Below are 19629 nucleotides of genomic sequence, written 5' to 3' on the forward strand. Positions count from 1 at the left end.
TTATAATACGGACTATATAGCTTCGGTGCATTAACTTATCGCACCTACACTCAAAAGCAACGAGAAAGGATTACGAGTATAATTTTCATACAAAATGTCTCGTTTAAATTGTTTTTGAGTGTATCTAAACGCTTGTTATAAAGAAAGTTCTCCTGCACAGTTTCCCCGACTCGGAAGTGCGAGAAACGGCGACAAGTCTCCTCAACGCGATGTCAGACGATGACCTCTGCCGCGTCCTCCCACAGTTGACACAAGCACTACGACATGAGACCTACTTGACTAGTCCTCTAGCAGGTATGTTGAGTTGCAAATTTCATGACCTTTCACTTTATAAAATAAGGATTTTAGCGGATATCGCTTGTGAATTGACATTCGTCCCGATATTTCGAGTCCATTGCTAACGCACATGGTCACGCGATATTAATAACTATCGCTGTAACCGAAGACAATATTATCTTCACTTGGGAAAACGAGATTTTTTTCTTGTAATATTGTACGGACTCCCAGGAAAAGTTTTACAAATTAATTTGTTGTGTTGTCTTAATAATTTTAAAACAAAAGAAAAAAAAATGCGTTTCTATCTCTTAGTATTCTACTTTGTGACCCAGGAGACATGTTTCTTTTGCAGAACTATTGTTGTCGAGAGCTTTAGCGGCACCAGCGGTAGCTCACAGATTATTCTGGCTCCTTGTCCATTCACTACCAAATGTTCCACAGGTAAATTCGATACCGCTTTATTTATAATTTTTAGTTTTCTTTAAAAAAAAAAACAATTTTTGCTGTTATCGTGTTTTAACGAGGATTACTTGTCAATTTTTAAAAAGTTACCCAGGAGACATAACTTTGTATTGAATAACCATGATTGACCAATTTGTTGTTACAGGCACCAAGTCAAGAGTTCCTAGGTATCACTCTAGAAGACAACACGACCGAGCCTCAGGAAGCCGTCGAATGCGTGACTGCAACATGGAGATATAGACTTATGTTAAGGGCTCTGCTAGCGGTGTGTGGTGAACAACTTACACGAACTCTAGTCAGGCAACAGTTGTTAGTGAAGGTGGGTGTTATTTTGTTGTATTAGAGTTCATTTTCCTATGCTGTTTTACTTGCGATTTGTTGTAAACGGTTCAAATGACGCTGGTTAGCAGTTATTACTGGAGATGGGTCTTCCCGCTTGAAACGTCATTACTCACTCACTTTTTGAGTAGAACTTTTTTAGACATCTGTTATTAAAGCATTGCAAGTAGAACTTTTGCTTCCATGAAATCATGAGCCCTGTGGCCCAGAATACATTTGTAATATTGTTGTCCTCTTTTTTTTCAAGTGTCCTAAGAGATCTAACGTCAAAATACATAAAAGCATTGACTACATCAATTAAAACTATAACAAACTATGTAGCACACTAAAGTATTTTTTTAAATAACCGTTTTTTATTGAAATTAGTCATTTGATTCTTACTGTGGGAGTTTAAATAGGTTCAAGAAGTAACATTGCTTTTTGCAGACGTTATCCGAAGTGGCGTTATCAGTGAAAGCCGCCAAAGATGGCGGGCGCGCTCGTGCCCTCAGCGCCGGCGGCGAGAAGCTTGCCGCTCTACTGCGCGCAGAGCCCGCCGCTCTACCGCTCGCTCTGCACCAATACGTCCACGACGTCGACGTCAAGTGAGTCACACAACATTTATGACGTACTGTCACGTTAGCCAAGGGACAAAACTAGCATAGTTTGCAAAATAAATTTACTTTTGCACCACATGCTTTTAAGGTGCTCAGTAAATGACTCGTAATGGAATGGGGCTATAACTGCCAAAAATATGCATGTTTGGTGAGTTTAAATCGTATAAAATAATGGTTATAGGAGTGACCCAGAAGAACGTAACCATGGCAACAAAATTAGATTCACCATTTAATAGTTTTGTAAAACGAATAACATTTGAATTCTTTTCACAGGTCGTGTATGTACTTCAATTCGAATACTCTACCTCTCAAAATTAACTTTATCGGATGTGACAACGCTGTCGTACCTGCCATGTTTAAGGTATGATAGCAATATCTACTTTCACAGATTATACCCTAAATGACACTTGAAACATCGCCGCATTGACAAGCTAACAATGACGATTATCGCTGCGTTGTGTGGTGGTTGTCAGTCTTCTTTATTTACTGGACTGTAGGCCTAGCACCGCGACAGTACCTCGCGCGCGAAATAGACTACCCGTTTTTAGGGTTCCGTACCCAAAGGTTAAAAACGGGACCCTATTACTAAGACTCCGCTGTCTGTCTGTCGGTCTGTCTGTCCGTCTGTCACCAGGCTGTATCTCATGAACCGTGATAGCTAGACAGTTGAAATTTTCATAGATGATGTATTTATGTTGCCGCTATAACAGCAAATACTAAAAGCAAAATAAAATAAATATTTAAGGGGGGCTCCCATACAACAAACGTGATTTTTTTTTGCCGTTTTTTGCGTAATGGTACGGAACCCTGCGTGCGCGAGTCCGACTCGTACTTGGCCAGTTTTATTGAGTCGTATCGGCGAATTACTGTATCGGCGCTCCTGTGCTAAGCCTACCCGTATTACAATACAAAATTTGACATTTAATACGTGTTTTTATTTGCAGTCACATTTACATTTAAATTTGCATAAGGCGGATATAAACTAAATAAAAAAAACTCAAGAATATTTTACGTTATCTTTTACAGATCGGCGATGACTTGCGCCAGGATGCTCTAGTGCTTCAAGTAATGAAAGTAATGGATAGCCTGTGGCTCAAAGCCAATTTGGACCTCCGGATGGTCACCTTCCAAACACTGCCCACAAGCGATAGGAGAGGTAAGTTGTAATTGTTAACGTTTTCAACACCGTGTCAAACACAAAAGCTGTCACTCATACGCCACGTTACCGAAGTGTCAAAACTGAAATTGAACTTTATGCATATGCACGTAGGTCTATGTTGCTTTGTGGTCTGTGATGGATTAATCCTAATTGGACCTACGGTGCGGATATCCGTCATTGGCGTCAAAAAGGTTATAGAATATAGGCTATCTCTGCCATAACCACAATTGACGGACTGATCAACGTCACTCAGCAGTGAAGTATAAACCTTCCTATACAATACAATTTAGCGAACGCTTTAACGGTGACATAACGGTTTAGTGCAACCGGCTAAGTGGGCAAAACAACTCTTGGTTGTTGTCGATAGAATAACAACAATTTGTCCCGTTTTCCAAGGGACAATTGTGACGCAGAGTGACGCTAGATTTGTTATAATTTATAGTATTTATCTATCATTGTAGGCCTACGCAGATGGATTTCTATCTAACAAAATTATATTTGAAGATCATTAAAGAAATCTAACTAAGGCAACGAGAGAGAGTATAATAAATCGAAAATAAGTTTACTTGTTTTTTTTTGTATGCGACGATAATATAGCTCTTTATTATTTCGATACCTTAGTGCACAGTGTGCACTGCACACTCGTACTAATAACGATGAACGTTTTCACGAATTAGTACCATAGTGCACACACTAAAAGTCTTAATAGCAACGAATTTTTCCGCGTAATTTTACGCGTGAGCTAGGGTATCGATTTACTATCATTTCTTTTTTAAATGCTATCTTTTGTTTTGTAGGCATGATAGAAATAGTAGCAGAGGCGGAAACTCTTCGAGCCATCCAGACAGAGTTTGGCCTCACGGGCTCGTTCAAAGACAAACCCATCGCCGAGTGGCTCGCCAAGCACAACCCCTCGGAGCTCGAGTACCAGCGGGCCAGAGACAATTTCACCGGTGAGAATTATATCTAAAAAGTAATATAAAGATCGTAGAAGTATTTAAAAACAGACCTGACTGCGAAATAAAATGTTTCTGTTCTCACTCGTGAGCCAGGGGACAGTATGATGAATTTTAATCTCAAGGGCCGCGTGAGCCAGGAGACGATTTTGATATTTCTTCTGGCCTAGCGGGCCTCAATAATAATCTAATAGGGATTGGTTTATAAATGATATGTGATTGATCTCTTCTTTCCTACCAGTGCAACCAGCATCGAAACAACAAAATGAATACATGCAAAAAGTATTGAGAGTTCCGCATCGGCTGTCTTGAATACGAGGTTAAGACTTAAGTAGGAAAACGAACTGCCTTGACCCTATAAGACTCAGCTAAGGCCTAACTCACATCACAAGACAAATATCTCTTATCACAATAATTATCTTTTCAATTCGCAGCTTCGTGCGCCGGCTACAGCGTAGCGACATATCTCCTCGGAATATGCGATCGGCATAACGATAACATTATGTTGAAGACATCGGGCCATCTGTTTCATATAGATTTTGGCAAGTTCTTGGGCGATGCGCAGATGTTTGGCAACTTTAAGAGGTCAGTTTTATATTATTATTTGTGCTAACGAAAAGGCAAGCTCAAAATGGTAAAAATAATTGTGCAGAAAATATTGAGCAATGAGTTGTGAAGCTAGGTTTTTAATTTCAAATATATTTTTGTTGCTTCCTTCTTTTGAGTCACGAGTCACAAGGACAACTCTCTGTATCCCGTGACTCAAGAGACAACTGTTTATTAATTAGTGCTAAACAAAGCTTACATTTTTTTTAATAAGAGGGCTTTTATTCTTAAACGTTTTAGTTGAACGTTTCATTATAATCAGGCTGGAGTCCACGCAAAATGGAAACCGAATATTACCTCCTGTCATAAATCATATTCTGTTACTAGACTTTACTAATTGTAATTTTAAGAACTTATTTTCGCATGCGTCACCACCAAAATCGTTCCGTAACAAATAATTAAAAAAAAATAGTCACATCTCTACAACACCAACGGGTTTTTGCAACACCTACTTTTTCGATTAATTTCTCTGTTTCCGCTACCCAAAAAGTCTGGAAGAGATCGCTCTTTAGCGATAAGACAGCCTGTTGTCTGCCTCTACATTTAATCAATTGTTTTATTGTTCTTCTGGATACTGAGGTGTGCCAATAAAGAGTATTCTATCTTCTATCTATCTATCTCTAAAATCATAACACCTATATGTACCATAGATTGCAGTCAGATTATAAATGAAATGAAAAGAAAATTCATTAACAGGGATCGCGCACCGTTCGTCCTAACAAACGACATGGTCTACGTCATCAACGGGGGCGACCGACCCACGCAGAGGTTCCAGCATTTCGTCGAACTGTGCTGTATGGCGTTCAACGTTATTCGACAGCATCACGACCATATATTAGATCTGTTTGCTTTGGTAAGTTTAATCTTATTATATAAAACTACTTAGAGTTAAACCAAGAAATGTCTGCAGCGATTTTGATAGCACACTCAGTGTAGGTGTTATTTATACATCATAATTTCATAGAAGTTTGACGTTTAAAATAACACTTGCACTGAGTATGCTATCGAAATCGCTGCAGACTTTTCTTGGTCTAACTCTACCTATTGTATTACTTTTCTCAGCCTTGGATATTCGTCGAGCATAGTTGTATGGCTTTCAAATGTTGCAGCAGATTTTACTAACATAGCTGTCTGTGTGTATCTTCTGATGCCTCATACGGATTAGGAACAGGCTTATAACTGCATATTTTATGAATTTTAATCCAATGAAATCATGGTTTTAAAGTGTGACGCAGGAAACGTATCCATGGCCAAGTCACAACAAAAAGTTATTCAATTCATTATCATTTTCCCCTCGCACTTGCTACTCGTTTGCATGATTTATCCTTCCTCGTGACCCAGGAGACAGTAGTGATTTTTTACACAGTAATGCATCTTCTATTGATCGATAATGAAACTAACACGCGTATGTCCCAACAGATGGCGGCATCTGGCGTCCCCGGGGTAACGTCCACCGCCGTGAGCTACGTGCGCGCGGCGCTCATGCCCGACGCCAGCAACGCCGAGGCCGCCGCCGCCTTCGCCCGGCTCATACACTCCTCGCTCAAGAGCAGGTCAGTAGGCATATACTTCTCGGACGATCTTCGTAGACGCTTCATAATGCGATACTTCTACGATAATACGCTGAGAGTAGCACTACCCGGTTGCATACTACACCATTTTAAGCTAAAACAACCCCACCCTTAGACGTTAATTTTACTTAGACACATACACTCCTCGGTCAAGAATCGGTCATTATACAATTAGATAGAAATAGAGAGAGAGGGCGTCATCCGGCGTCCCTGTCACGCTACTGCTACAGCCCCTGCCTTCCCGAGGCACACACTCCTCGCTCAAGAGCCGGTCAGTACACTGTTAAATAGAGAGATATGACAGTGTCCGACATCTCTGTCACGTCGATTACATGTTATACGGCAAATCGTTAAAAATACGACAATTCATTTGAATTCGACAGTTTCTTTATCGCAATAAGTAGAAAATCACCCTGTCTTCATTTAAAAAAATCTAGAAATGATTCGGTCTTGGAAATAAATGGACCATTAAGTGTGCGAACAAACATACTCACAAACAGCCTCGTTCTAGACGCTTTGTCGCCTCTCTGTTGCGGGCTATGGTACAATTACATTAAATCGGTCCACTGGCAACGTCGGCGACCGGCATTACAACAAAATATTGTAATTGGCGCATTAGTTGTATAATAACGTTGGTATCTGTTACAGGTTCACGCCGATAAACTTCTTCCTGCACAACCTGGCGCAGTTTCGTGCGAGCGGCGACACCAGCAACAGCTCCTCAGAACTATTGTCCTTCATGCCCAGGACTTACACGTAAGAATTTATAATCTCTAATACTCAAAATCAAGCCATATTTAAAAACTACGACTCAGTAAAAAATAAACTGAGCGAGGTTCAAAAATTTCGACTTTGATGTCTCCTGGGTCACACTACATAATGACAACAAGAAAATGTTCTTTGACATAAAAAAACTCGTCTATTGAGCCCTTTCGGCCGTCCGGTCGACACAACTATTAATAGACTATATCTCAACACAATGAAAGTTTCAAATAATAATTTAAATGTATTGACGACTATTGAAACATAACTATTTTCCCAGGATGGCGCAAGAAGGCCGGCTAGTCAGCGTCGAATGTCTCGGCTTCGAGAAACGCTACGACCCTGAAAAGCACTACGTGTACGCTCTACGGATCTACAGACAGGGCCAAGCCACGCCGTCCGTACTATACCGGTCGTATAAGCACTTCACCGAGCTCTATCAGAAGATTTGTCTGCACTTCCCGCTGGCTAAAGTTCACAGGTAAGTCGTAGCCGAAGTGACTCGTTTTTATTTTATTCTTTATGTAATTATGTCGATATTGTAGATTCACTGGCATTTGTGTTTAGCTTTACCAGTATTAGGATTAAAAGACACGCTAAGACAAAGTAGGAGGAATTTTAACAGAGCCGAGCTTTTAAATTATATGGATTTAATGACACGACACTTCGAAACTGTATTACTGTTGTCTCTTGGGTCACGAAAAAATACAAATGAAATACAGCGACTTAGTAAATTTATTTCCTTTACTCATTTTGAGTAAAGGAAATAAATCATTATTAGGTTGTTTTTTCATTTCATTTCATTTATTTATTGCATTCCATATGTTTATACAGATGATATCTTAAACTAAATTTACTCATTACTCATTTTGAGTCTTATATTAGGTTGTTTTACTCGTATAATATGAATATAAAAGTAAAATATAAAAACACATACAAAGCAATACAAAATACATACATATAAACACATAAAAAACCGAACCTAACGTGCTGTCGGCAACGGGGCCGTGCCCATAATAACTTTAATATTACATCACTTCTGCCCGCGACTTTGTCTGCGTGGGATGATGATGATTAATAAAAACTATCATATGTCCTTCCCTGGGTCTCAAACTATTAGTAGACATATTTGACAGATGTTATGGATAAACTCATTCTGTGTAAGGACCGCTACTACAACTGATAGAACATTCTAGAATCGTCGTTTAATATTGAGACCGTCCTAGGCTGTAGGTATTATGCTTGTCTCTTGGGTCACGAAAGAAACCACTAATACAACAACGACTGTCTAATGGATCACGAAAAGAAACAAGCAAAACAACATAAAAATCTTTAATATTGATTAAACCTCACTATTATTTCTATCATTTGCTTGCGCTTTATCAAGACTTAGCTGCAGATCCAGCACCATTTGCTTCTGTTTGGATCCACTGGCGACAGGGTTCCTGTTAATCTGACTCCGATGTTCCGATATCAAGTCCCAACTACTATTTTCTATTGGTTTGTTGAAGCTAGTGTTCCCAGTGGAATCATTTTCATTTATTTGTTTCTCTTGTGGAATAGCTTCTTCTGTGTAAGGCGGAGGTCCACTGCTACGACTGATAGAACTTTCTAGAGTATTAGTTGCTACCCGTCCTAGAGGATTTTTCTGCGGTTCCTCAGGTACTAAGGACTTTGTAACGCTCGCTTGCGGCAATGCTTTTTTACTTTCCTTTTTTCTTGCTTTAACGTTTTTCGCTTGCTGCTCAGCTATCTTTTTTTCTCGTTGTATTCTTAATTTATCCTGCTTTGCTTGTTCCTGAGCTTTCTTCTTTTCTTCTGCTAGCCGCCGCTTTTCTGCTTTCTTTTTTTCTGTATCTTTTTTATCATCTTTTGCGTTCTTTTTAGCGTCCTTATGTAAAGCTGTGGATCCTCTGTTATCTGATGGTTCGCCTCTAGGATCGGTGGAGACATCTGGTGTACTCTTTCTAAGTTGTGGAGGTAGATTATAAGGGTCTTTTAAGTCGCTGGCACTTTTTGATGTTTTTATTGTTTCTTTACTCGGAGGAAGTTTCACCATAGATGGCGTTAGTTTTTTCGGTGGTTCTGTTATACTGTTGTGTTCTGAAATTGAAGTTTTTCTTATCAATGGTTTTTTTATTATATCAATGTCACTACTCAGCTGAATAGATAACGGTATCTAGTAAAGGATACACTTTTAAGTTACTGATTACGTATCTGATTAGATAGGAATGGGATTTTACCTAGACTAGTACTACAAAAAAAGAAGTACTAGTCTTCATAATTTCCAAGTACTTCAAATTAAAAATTAAACATACCCCCTACGAAATAAAACCATGAAATCGGATTATATCGCGTATATTGAATTTCATAGTTTTATTTTATGAGTAACCATCGCGGTAACCGAAGACAATATTAAACCCCCTTCGCTAATCATATTAAACAATTTTACAGTACATATGTGACATTTTCAACCAAAAGGTACCACATTGTCGCTTGTCAATAAGGTTGATTTCAAATTGAAGCTATATGGAAATAGCGCCTTATTGACAACCGACAATAAGTACCCTTTTGATTGAGAATGGCACATATGGTGCTACTTTCTCGCACTAGTGCGTAAAAGAGCACTTTTCGTACATATGTCGCAAGTTTAAAGGGCCATATGTACTGTATAACGTTGTACGATACACGTGCGAATAGATAATTCGCAACTCGTATCGATTGAAAACACTTCCTGCGGTCGTGTTTTAATTTATCGCCACTCGTTTCAAAAAATTTTTTCCGCACTTGTATCTTAAATAACTATTATGCAAAAATGCCCCTTACATCATTTTGGAAAAGACCTGATAATCTTCAAAATGCTGGATCGGTTTTTATCAAACATGGCTAAGAACCACCGCAAGGAAACTCGCTTTCACCTTAAAACAAAAACCACATCGAAATCGGTCCATCCGTTTGAGAGGTAAGATAGCACAGACAGGCACACAGACAGACATGGTTGACTTAGCAGACTTGCCATTTTAGTGCTGACGATTAGAATTTTTTATTTATTTATTTATAAATACGTTTACACGACTGTACAGTAAACCAATACGTCATGAAACTAACTGTTTGCCACCATCATTGTTTTATTAAAAAAAAAATATATCGGCAAAAAACAGTTAAGTTTATGATGATGATGATGACAATTGTCACAGATTTAAAAGAATTTTCGGTAATCCTTGACAGGAAATGAGTTCTGTGTCGGAATTTCGTGACAATTGTCGTGTTTCTTGTGACAATTGTCATTAACTTCGCAAAATAAGTACTTATTTATTGGCGACATAATGTTTTTTTTTTATTAAAATGTTGGTGGCAAGTAAGCACACCGCCCGTCCGATGGTAAGCGGTTACCGTAGCCTATGGAGGCCTGTGACGTCAATAATAGTGATTTCGACAATTGTCGCACCTGTCACCGTGGTGAAATAGGGGCCAGATCGCATTCCGGTGCTGACGCCAAGAGCGTATTAAGTAGAGAGCGCGCGGCAGTGGCGAGTTCTTTCGCGACACAGTTCGCGCAGCCGCCACTGCTAAAACATGATATGTGGTATTTTCTATAAAAAGGGACCTTATTGTCGATGGCGCTTACGCCATTATTAACGATGCTCCGATATAAATACAATGCCGCGCGACGCTGTGCGGCGTAAGCGCCATCGACAATAAGGTCCCTTTTCATAGAAAATGCCCCATATAAATTTAATGTGGTCTTAGCAATCCTAATACTCACCAAAGAATTCTTCTCGATGCGACCGGTAGGCCCCTCCTGTGGACAAGTCTGGTCCATTGTCGTACACCTCTCGACGGCGACCAATGCCACTGAGGTTTAGCGATGCTTTCCATCCTCCGAATTTGAACATTTCGACCTAATAATCAAGCAAAACATATTTAGGTTACAAACTATACATATACATATATATATATATATATATATATATATATATATATATATATATATATATAAACCGGCCAAGTGCGAGTCGGACTTGCGCACGAAGGGTTCCGTACCATTACACAAAAAACGGCAAAAAAAAAATCACGTTTGTTGTATGGGAGCCCCACTTAAATATTTATTTTATTCTGTTTTTAGTATTTGTTGTTATAGCGGCAACAGAAATACATCATCTGTGAAAATGTCAACTGTCTAGCTATCACGGTTCATGAGATACAGCCGGTGACAGACAGACATACGGACAGCGGAGTCTTAGTAATAGGGTCCCGTTTTTACCCTTTGGGTACGGAACCCTAAAAACTACTTATAATAAAAATGAAAACTATACTAAATTAAAATACCTACATCTAAGTAAGGCCCCCGCGGAATTGTGCCAAAGATGCTGGCAGCATTCCCTCGCTGAATGGCAATAATTATGCGCAGCGAGAGAAAGCTGGTCACCGGTAGCATCGACGAGCTTTTTACTTAGTTCTTTAAAAATAACTTGTGCGCTTGAATCTCGATACTTCGCGAACTTTAATAATCATAAACTTGTTTTACCTGTGTTGTGTTAGAAGCGCTGGTGGCTTAGCGGCAAGAGCGTGCGACTTTCATACCGGAGGTCGCGGGTTCAAACCCCGGCTCGTACCAATGAGTTTTTCGGCACTTATGTACGAAATATCATTTGATATTTACCAGTCGCTTTTCGGTGAAGGAAAACATCGTGAGGAAACCGGACTAATCCTAACAAGGCGAATTTAATGTTAATTATTAGTTTTAATTATTACTCATATTATTATTTTTATTCCATTTATTTTTTACCAATTCTTATTAAACATTGCATGACATACAAATTCTTAATCATGACATTCTTGACATAACTATTAAATAAACAAATATTATATACCCTACATTTTCAATGTTACAATTAATTGTTAATAATATCTCCAAGACATTAATAAATTTGTTGCAATATAATTTTAAATTACAATCTCTTAACCATTGTCATAAGACCTAGTTTATATAATGATTACATTAATACTAATACCTAGCATACTTTAGATTTAAGACTATTGCTGTGCCCTACCAGGGTCCATGTGAAACCCACTATGTACCACCAAATGTAAACCATGGATGCAATAAATAAATTATGAATTAAGGCCTAGTTCCCCCTCTAGGTTGGAAGGTCACATGGCAATCGCTTTCGTAACAACTAGTGCCTACGTCAATTCTTAGTATTGGTTGCCAAGCGGACCCCAGGCTCCCATGAGCCGTGGGGCCGTGGCAAAGACCACCAGCTCTTGGTCCCTTTTCTAATACCAGTAATTCAAATTAAACTGGCAAGTTTGGTGGGTCGCTAGAGGTTAAAGGTCAGAGCTATAATATAACTTTTTTTTTAAGTTAGGTCACTGTTTCAGTGTTATAATAAAGGTATCTTAATGATGATTCTCTTAAATTGAATGTATTTCCGTATACAATTATTACTATGCCTTAAGAGGATACACTGCGCCCACTTCTACATACAAACGTAGTCCTCATTTTCCTCTCTGGATATTGACTTTATGGAAATTGTTTTAACATATGGGGCATTTTCTATGAAACGCAGCCGCCACTGCTAAAACATGATATGTGGTATTTTCTATAAAAAGGGACCTTATTGTCGATGGCGCTTACGCCGCACAGCGTCGCGCGGTGTTGTATTTATATCGGAGCATCGTTAATAATGGCGCAAGCGCCATCGACAATAAGGTCCCTTTTTATAAAAAAATACCACTGATTTTGATGTATATTAAATATAGCTATGCCCCTATGTTTGACTTTTTTCGATGTTTTCTTTGTGTAAAAATTAGGAGCGAAAAACAGATTTCATACAATTTTTTAAATGCTCCTAACTGACCTAACTCTTATAATAATTAGATTTGAAAGAAAATCAAAGATAGGGGCATAGTTGTGGTCGATATACAACAAACTGTGTCAAAATATAAAAAAAAAATCACACACACACACAATCACATTATTATATATTAATATCCAGAGGAAAATGTGGACCACGTTTGTATGGAAAGACGATTTCGCACGGCCGCGGTGGCTCTTTAACATGGTTTTATTGTTTTTATGTACCTATACACAATCGAAAGTGTTAAGTCCAAAAAACGGCACATAATACTCACGTTTTGCGTTTTGATCCAATAACAACCGTGGCACACCAGAACAGGTTTTCACAATATTATTGTAACTAAATAATTAACATTTTCGATTTGTTAGCGGAGTGATAACATTGTGGGCTGTTCTGATTAATGCTTATCTTATCGACCGTGAATTCGCTAACGTATCGGATCCGAACAAATTAATCTGAACAAATACCACGATATTTTATCTGTTACTATATATGTATAAGCTCGTGAAATAAGCAAAACATTTTAAAAACCAATCCAAACGCGGATTCTTCTTAATCATTTACCAACACGACTAAATACCGGGTGGGCACGAACACGAAGAAATAATTGTGGTATTATTCTATAAAAAGGGACCTTATTGTCGATTATTAACGATGCTCCGATATATATACAATGCCGCGCGACGCTGTGCGGCGTAAGCGCCATCGACAATAAGGTCCCTTTTCATAGAAAATGCCCCAATTAAAACAAATATTGTGCCCCTTAAACGAAAAAAAAAATTGATTAAAACTTTCACGATTTCTACACATTATTAAATTGTGAAGCGGGACTTCGCGTATTTAAGTTTTAAGATTTACCTCCGACATTTCGTGGACGGCGTTGTCCCCGTGGTCTCGGAGAAGACTGGCTAAAGTTGACATCAACATCTAGCCGCGCGAGTTTTTCGAACTACCCGCACTTGGTATTGTTTATCAGCTTGAACGTTTTGCGCACTAGGGATGTTTACTCTGTCGACACATACAACACTAACTATATTCGATAACGTCTGAGGTAAATCTTAAAACTTAAATACGCGATTAAATCCCGTTTTACAATTTAATAATGGATAAAAAAATTGTTTGACCACTTTTAAAAATTATGAAGTCCTTAGACTTCCTATTTTTCATACAAATTAATTATTATTTTCAATGTACGCTATTATCATCGTGAATGGCGTTGCTTGTCACGCTGTAAACATAACCCAACTCGCAATACACTGCGTCTGACGCAGCGTACTATTACGTAGGCAAACAACACGCGAACGCGAAGCGAAGCGATGCGGCGCGGGGTGAATCAATCCTTTGATACCTATAGAAGTGTCCTACGTGGACGATCTCATTGCGAACGCGAACGCCGTGGGCCCGCCGCGCCGCTTCGCGTTCGCGAGCTGTTCGCTTACGTAAAACGCTGTTTTACAATAAACTTTAAAGTGAGCTAAAATTCTAAATGCATGTTATTTTTAAAGTCGCTAAACAAATGTCGGTCAGTTTGAGAAGTACAGCCTACAGTTTAATTTATTGCTTAAATTACAAGGCCCACCCGGTATAAAATAATTAGCTCCATTCATAAATTTATTTTTATTTTTGGATTCATAATTTATATCGTTGGAACACCGGAAATGATAAAAATACTTTTGTAAACCTTAACATTATTTTATTAAAAAATATTTAAAATGTTGAAAATTTTTGAGCGGTTGAAACGCTCATAATTTTTGGCGCGAATTCGACAGAGCGTGATGACGTCACACGTTGGGCGGCCCAACTGACGTTTGCTACTAATGACACTAATCTGTCGAACGCGTGACGTCACGTGGCGTTTCGAGCGTTTCGCTCACTAGCTTTTCGCGGGCAAATTTTTGTACTTTTTATGTATAATTTTAAGTAATTAAATGGTAATTTAAAAACGGAAATGCATTTGTAACATGATATAACGGTAACAAACATCCGAATAAAACATATTTCGTTTAAATACAAACTTCATGCATGAGGCTAATTACTAACTTACATGCCAATCACTTTAAAACCTTTAAAAGCATACACATAACTGCGACAAACGTAAAGGAAACCAAAAATGACACTAGTCAACCATAGTCACAGACTTGTATAACTTTAATGGAATTCTTAATGTTCTAATAATGGTTTCTACCTACTAAAGAATTGATTGCTTTTATGATAGTATACAATGATATCTCTAGCCTTGTGTGCGGCACTTCAAATGCAAGGTGGCGAATGATGTCAGTGTTCACCAAATGCACTTCATCTTCATATACAGTACACAAACTCGGGAAAATTGCCAAAGATTTTAACGGTGTTTTCCTGGGGGCTGAGCTAAGAGAAATTGTTTATGGAAAACGTCAATTGACTTAAAAAAATACCGGCCAAGTGCGAGTCGGACTCGCGCACAAATGGTTCCGTACCATTACGCAAAAAACGGCAAAAACATTTAACTAACTTTGCGGTTTATCTCACGTTTTTTAGTCACTCGCGCGACATTAGTCAAGTTAATATGTTAGTTAAGTTAATAAATGTCTCACGATAGTTTAAATTCGAAAAAACCACATTTGTTATATGGGAGCCCCACTTAAATATTTATTTTATTCTGTTTTTAGTATTTGTTTTTATAGTGGCAACAGAAATACATCATCTGTGAACATTTCAACTGTCTAGCTATCACGGTTCATGAGATACAGTCTGGTGGCAGACAGACGGACAGACAGACAAACATACAGACAGACAGACAGACGGACAGTGGAGTCTTACTAATATCAGGGTCCCGTTTTTACCCTCTGGGTACGGAACTTATGGATTCATCATTTCGACACATTTCTATTTTTCGATTGGCTTTTTCTGATAAACAATTATCATCAACCCTCACCATGAGTTTTACGCGGCCTTAAACGTCTGCGTCAACTCGAACGCAGTGCATCTCGCTTGCACCAATGTCAGCACGAGGGAAATGCATTGTGAACTAGTTTACGCAGTCGCTAACGAATATGTCAGTGTCAAATTAGTGGTAAGGTTTAAGATAGTGTCTTTATTTTTTAATATTGTTTTATGATTCAGTAAACACACACGTATACACGGATACACACACACGCACACAGATACACAATACACGGATGTATTACTCTGCTATATCTACATTTTTCTATAAAGCAACAACTGTCAGGTGCGAGTGAAATGGGATAACAATAAACTATTTGTACTTTGGTTTTACTGTGTTCGTAAATTGTGTCTAAATATAACTGCTGTCTACGTTTCTCTATGAATGTTCTGGTGCTTTATTTCATGCACGAAGTTCGTATGAAGATTCGGACAAAATAATCTTGTCGTGTTTAAGTTTGCAGGTTTATAGGGTATTTGACTGAATTTAAAATAAATTATGCCATGCATGAAATAAAGCACCAGACCATTAGTAGAGAAACGTAGACAGCAGTTATATTGAAAAACATTTATTTACATACAAGATATATACAGTGGCACTACGTAAACGAAATTAATAACTAGCTTAAATCTAAAATAGGCCCTTGAGGCATTGTACCAAGGATGCTGGCGGCATTTCCCCGCTGTATCGCAATGCTGATACGTTGTGCGAGAAAGCCGCCAGCTCTTCGGTCACCAGTTACGTCAACCAGACGCTTCGCGATTTCTGCAAACAACTTTTGCGCGGTATTTATATCGGAGCATCGTTAATAATGGCGCAAGCGCCATCGACAATAAGGTCCCTTTTTATAAAAAAATACCACTGATTTTGATGTATATTAAATATAGCTATGCCCCTATGTTTGACTTTTTTCGATGTTTTCTTTGTGTAAAAATTAGGAGCGAAAAACAGATTTCATACAATTTTTTAAATGCTCCTAACTGACCTAACTCTTATAATAATTAGATTTGAAAGAAAATCAAAGATAGGGGCATAGTTGTGGTCGATATACAACAAACTGTGTCAAAATATAAAAAAAAAATCACACACACACACAATCACATTATTATATATTAATATCCAGAGGAAAATGTGGACCACGTTTGTATGGAAAGACGATTTCGCACGGCCGCGGTGGCTCTTTAACATGGTTTTATTGTTTTTATGTACCTATACACAATCGAAAGTGTTAAGTCCAAAAAACGGCACATAATACTCACGTTTTGCGTTTTGATCCAATAACAACCGTGGCACACCAGAACAGGTTTTCACAATATTATTGTAACTAAATAATTAACATTTTCGATTTGTTAGCGGAGTGATAACATTGTGGGCTGTTCTGATTAATGCTTATCTTATCGACCGTGAATTCGCTAACGTATCGGATCCGAACAAATTAATCTGAACAAATACCACGATATTTTATCTGTTACTATATATGTATAAGCTCGTGAAATAAGCAAAACATTTTAAAAACCAATCCAAACGCGGATTCTTCTTAATCATTTACCAACACGACTAAATACCGGGTGGGCACGAACACGAAGAAATAATTGTGGTATTATTCTATAAAAAGGGACCTTATTGTCGATTATTAACGATGCTCCGATATATATACAATGCCGCGCGACGCTGTGCGGCGTAAGCGCCATCGACAATAAGGTCCCTTTTCATAGAAAATGCCCCAATTAAAACAAATATTGTGCCCCTTAAACGAAAAAAAAAATTGATTAAAACTTTCACGATTTCTACACATTATTAAATTGTGAAGCGGGACTTCGCGTATTTAAGTTTTAAGATTTACCTCCGACATTTCGTGGACGGCGTTGTCCCCGTGGTCTCGGAGAAGACTGGCTAAAGTTGACATCAACATCTAGCCGCGCGAGTTTTTCGAACTACCCGCACTTGGTATTGTTTATCAGCTTGAACGTTTTGCGCACTAGGGATGTTTACTCTGTCGACACATACAACACTAACTATATTCGATAACGTCTGAGGTAAATCTTAAAACTTAAATACGCGATTAAATCCCGTTTTACAATTTAATAATGGATAAAAAAATTGTTTGACCACTTTTAAAAATTATGAAGTCCTTAGACTTCCTATTTTTCATACAAATTAATTATTATTTTCAATGTACGCTATTATCATCGTGAATGGCGTTGCTTGTCACGCTGTAAACATAACCCAACTCGCAATACACTGCGTCTGACGCAGCGTACTATTACGTAGGCAAACAACACGCGAACGCGAAGCGAAGCGATGCGGCGCGGGGTGAATCAATCCTTTGATACCTATAGAAGTGTCCTACGTGGACGATCTCATTGCGAACGCGAACGCCGTGGGCCCGCCGCGCCGCTTCGCGTTCGCGAGCTGTTCGCTTACGTAAAACGCTGTTTTACAATAAACTTTAAAGTGAGCTAAAATTCTAAATGCATGTTATTTTTAAAGTCGCTAAACAAATGTCGGTCAGTTTGAGAAGTACAGCCTACAGTTTAATTTATTGCTTAAATTACAAGGCCCACCCGGTATAAAATAATTAGCTCCATTCATAAATTTATTTTTATTTTTGGATTCATAATTTATATCGTTGGAACACCGGAAATGATAAAAATACTTTTGTAAACCTTAACATTATTTTATTAAAAAATATTTAAAATGTTGAAAATTTTTGAGCGGTTGAAACGCTCATAATTTTTGGCGCGAATTCGACAGAGCGTGATGACGTCACACGTTGGGCGGCCCAACTGACGTTTGCTACTAATGACACTAATCTGTCGAACGCGTGACGTCACGTGGCGTTTCGAGCGTTTCGCTCACTAGCTTTTCGCGGGCAAATTTTTGTACTTTTTATGTATAATTTTAAGTAATTAAATGGTAATTTAAAAACGGAAATGCATTTGTAACATGATATAACGGTAACAAACATCCGAATAAAACATATTTCGTTTAAATACAAACTTCATGCATGAGGCTAATTACTAACTTACATGCCAATCACTTTAAAACCTTTAAAAGCATACACATAACTGCGACAAACGTAAAGGAAACCAAAAATGACACTAGTCAACCATAGTCACAGACTTGTATAACTTTAATGGAATTCTTAATGTTCTAATAATGGTTTCTACCTACTAAAGAATTGATTGCTTTTATGATAGTATACAATGATATCTCTAGCCTTGTGTGCGGCACTTCAAATGCAAGGTGGCGAATGATGTCAGTGTTCACCAAATGCACTTCATCTTCATATACAGTACACAAACTCGGGAAAATTGCCAAAGATTTTAACGGTGTTTTCCTGGGGGCTGAGCTAAGAGAAATTGTTTATGGAAAACGTCAATTGACTTAAAAAAATACCGGCCAAGTGCGAGTCGGACTCGCGCACAAATGGTTCCGTACCATTACGCAAAAAACGGCAAAAACATTTAACTAACTTTGCGGTTTATCTCACGTTTTTTAGTCACTCGCGCGACATTAGTCAAGTTAATATGTTAGTTAAGTTAATAAATGTCTCACGATAGTTTAAATTCGAAAAAACCACATTTGTTATATGGGAGCCCCACTTAAATATTTATTTTATTCTGTTTTTAGTATTTGTTTTTATAGTGGCAACAGAAATACATCATCTGTGAACATTTCAACTGTCTAGCTATCACGGTTCATGAGATACAGTCTGGTGGCAGACAGACGGACAGACAGACAAACATACAGACAGACAGACAGACGGACAGTGGAGTCTTACTAATATCAGGGTCCCGTTTTTACCCTCTGGGTACGGAACTTATGGATTCATCATTTCGACACATTTCTATTTTTCGATTGGCTTTTTCTGATAAACAATTATCATCAACCCTCACCATGAGTTTTACGCGGCCTTAAACGTCTGCGTCAACTCGAACGCAGTGCATCTCGCTTGCACCAATGTCAGCACGAGGGAAATGCATTGTGAACTAGTTTACGCAGTCGCTAACGAATATGTCAGTGTCAAATTAGTGGTAAGGTTTAAGATAGTGTCTTTATTTTTTAATATTGTTTTATGATTCAGTAAACACACACGTATACACGGATACACA

The 19629-nt window shown here is 38.2% G+C and overlaps 2 protein-coding genes across 2 annotated transcripts in view; one reads left to right on the forward strand and one right to left on the reverse strand.

The window, feature by feature from the left end:
* LOC134741323 (phosphatidylinositol 4-phosphate 3-kinase C2 domain-containing subunit alpha) overlaps positions 1–19629 on the forward strand; it is a 65853-nt gene that overhangs the window by 38126 nt on the left and 8098 nt on the right. Inside the window, exons 18-29 of the mRNA XM_063674073.1 lie at positions 161–294; positions 629–717; positions 884–1057; positions 1504–1661; positions 1947–2034; positions 2700–2829; positions 3630–3785; positions 4223–4373; positions 5091–5247; positions 5814–5947; positions 6614–6721; positions 7008–7208. Coding sequence (XP_063530143.1) covers positions 161–294; positions 629–717; positions 884–1057; positions 1504–1661; positions 1947–2034; positions 2700–2829; positions 3630–3785; positions 4223–4373; positions 5091–5247; positions 5814–5947; positions 6614–6721; positions 7008–7208 — 1680 coding nt within the window. The remainder of the gene's footprint in view (positions 1–160; positions 295–628; positions 718–883; positions 1058–1503; positions 1662–1946; positions 2035–2699; positions 2830–3629; positions 3786–4222; positions 4374–5090; positions 5248–5813; positions 5948–6613; positions 6722–7007; positions 7209–19629) is intronic.
* Positions 8045–13599, reverse strand: LOC134741831 (kinesin-related protein 12-like). Its single transcript, XM_063674723.1, has 3 exons — positions 13450–13599; positions 10494–10629; positions 8045–8830 (listed from the first exon to the last, which is right to left on the reverse strand). The coding sequence occupies exons 1-3, from the start codon at positions 13516–13518 to the stop codon at positions 8070–8072; spliced, it is 966 nt and encodes a 321-aa protein (XP_063530793.1). The 5' UTR covers positions 13519–13599; the 3' UTR covers positions 8045–8069.

Source organism: Cydia strobilella, chromosome 5, assembly GCF_947568885.1.
Source record: "Cydia strobilella chromosome 5, ilCydStro3.1, whole genome shotgun sequence".
NCBI lineage: Eukaryota > Metazoa > Arthropoda > Insecta > Lepidoptera > Tortricidae > Cydia > Cydia strobilella.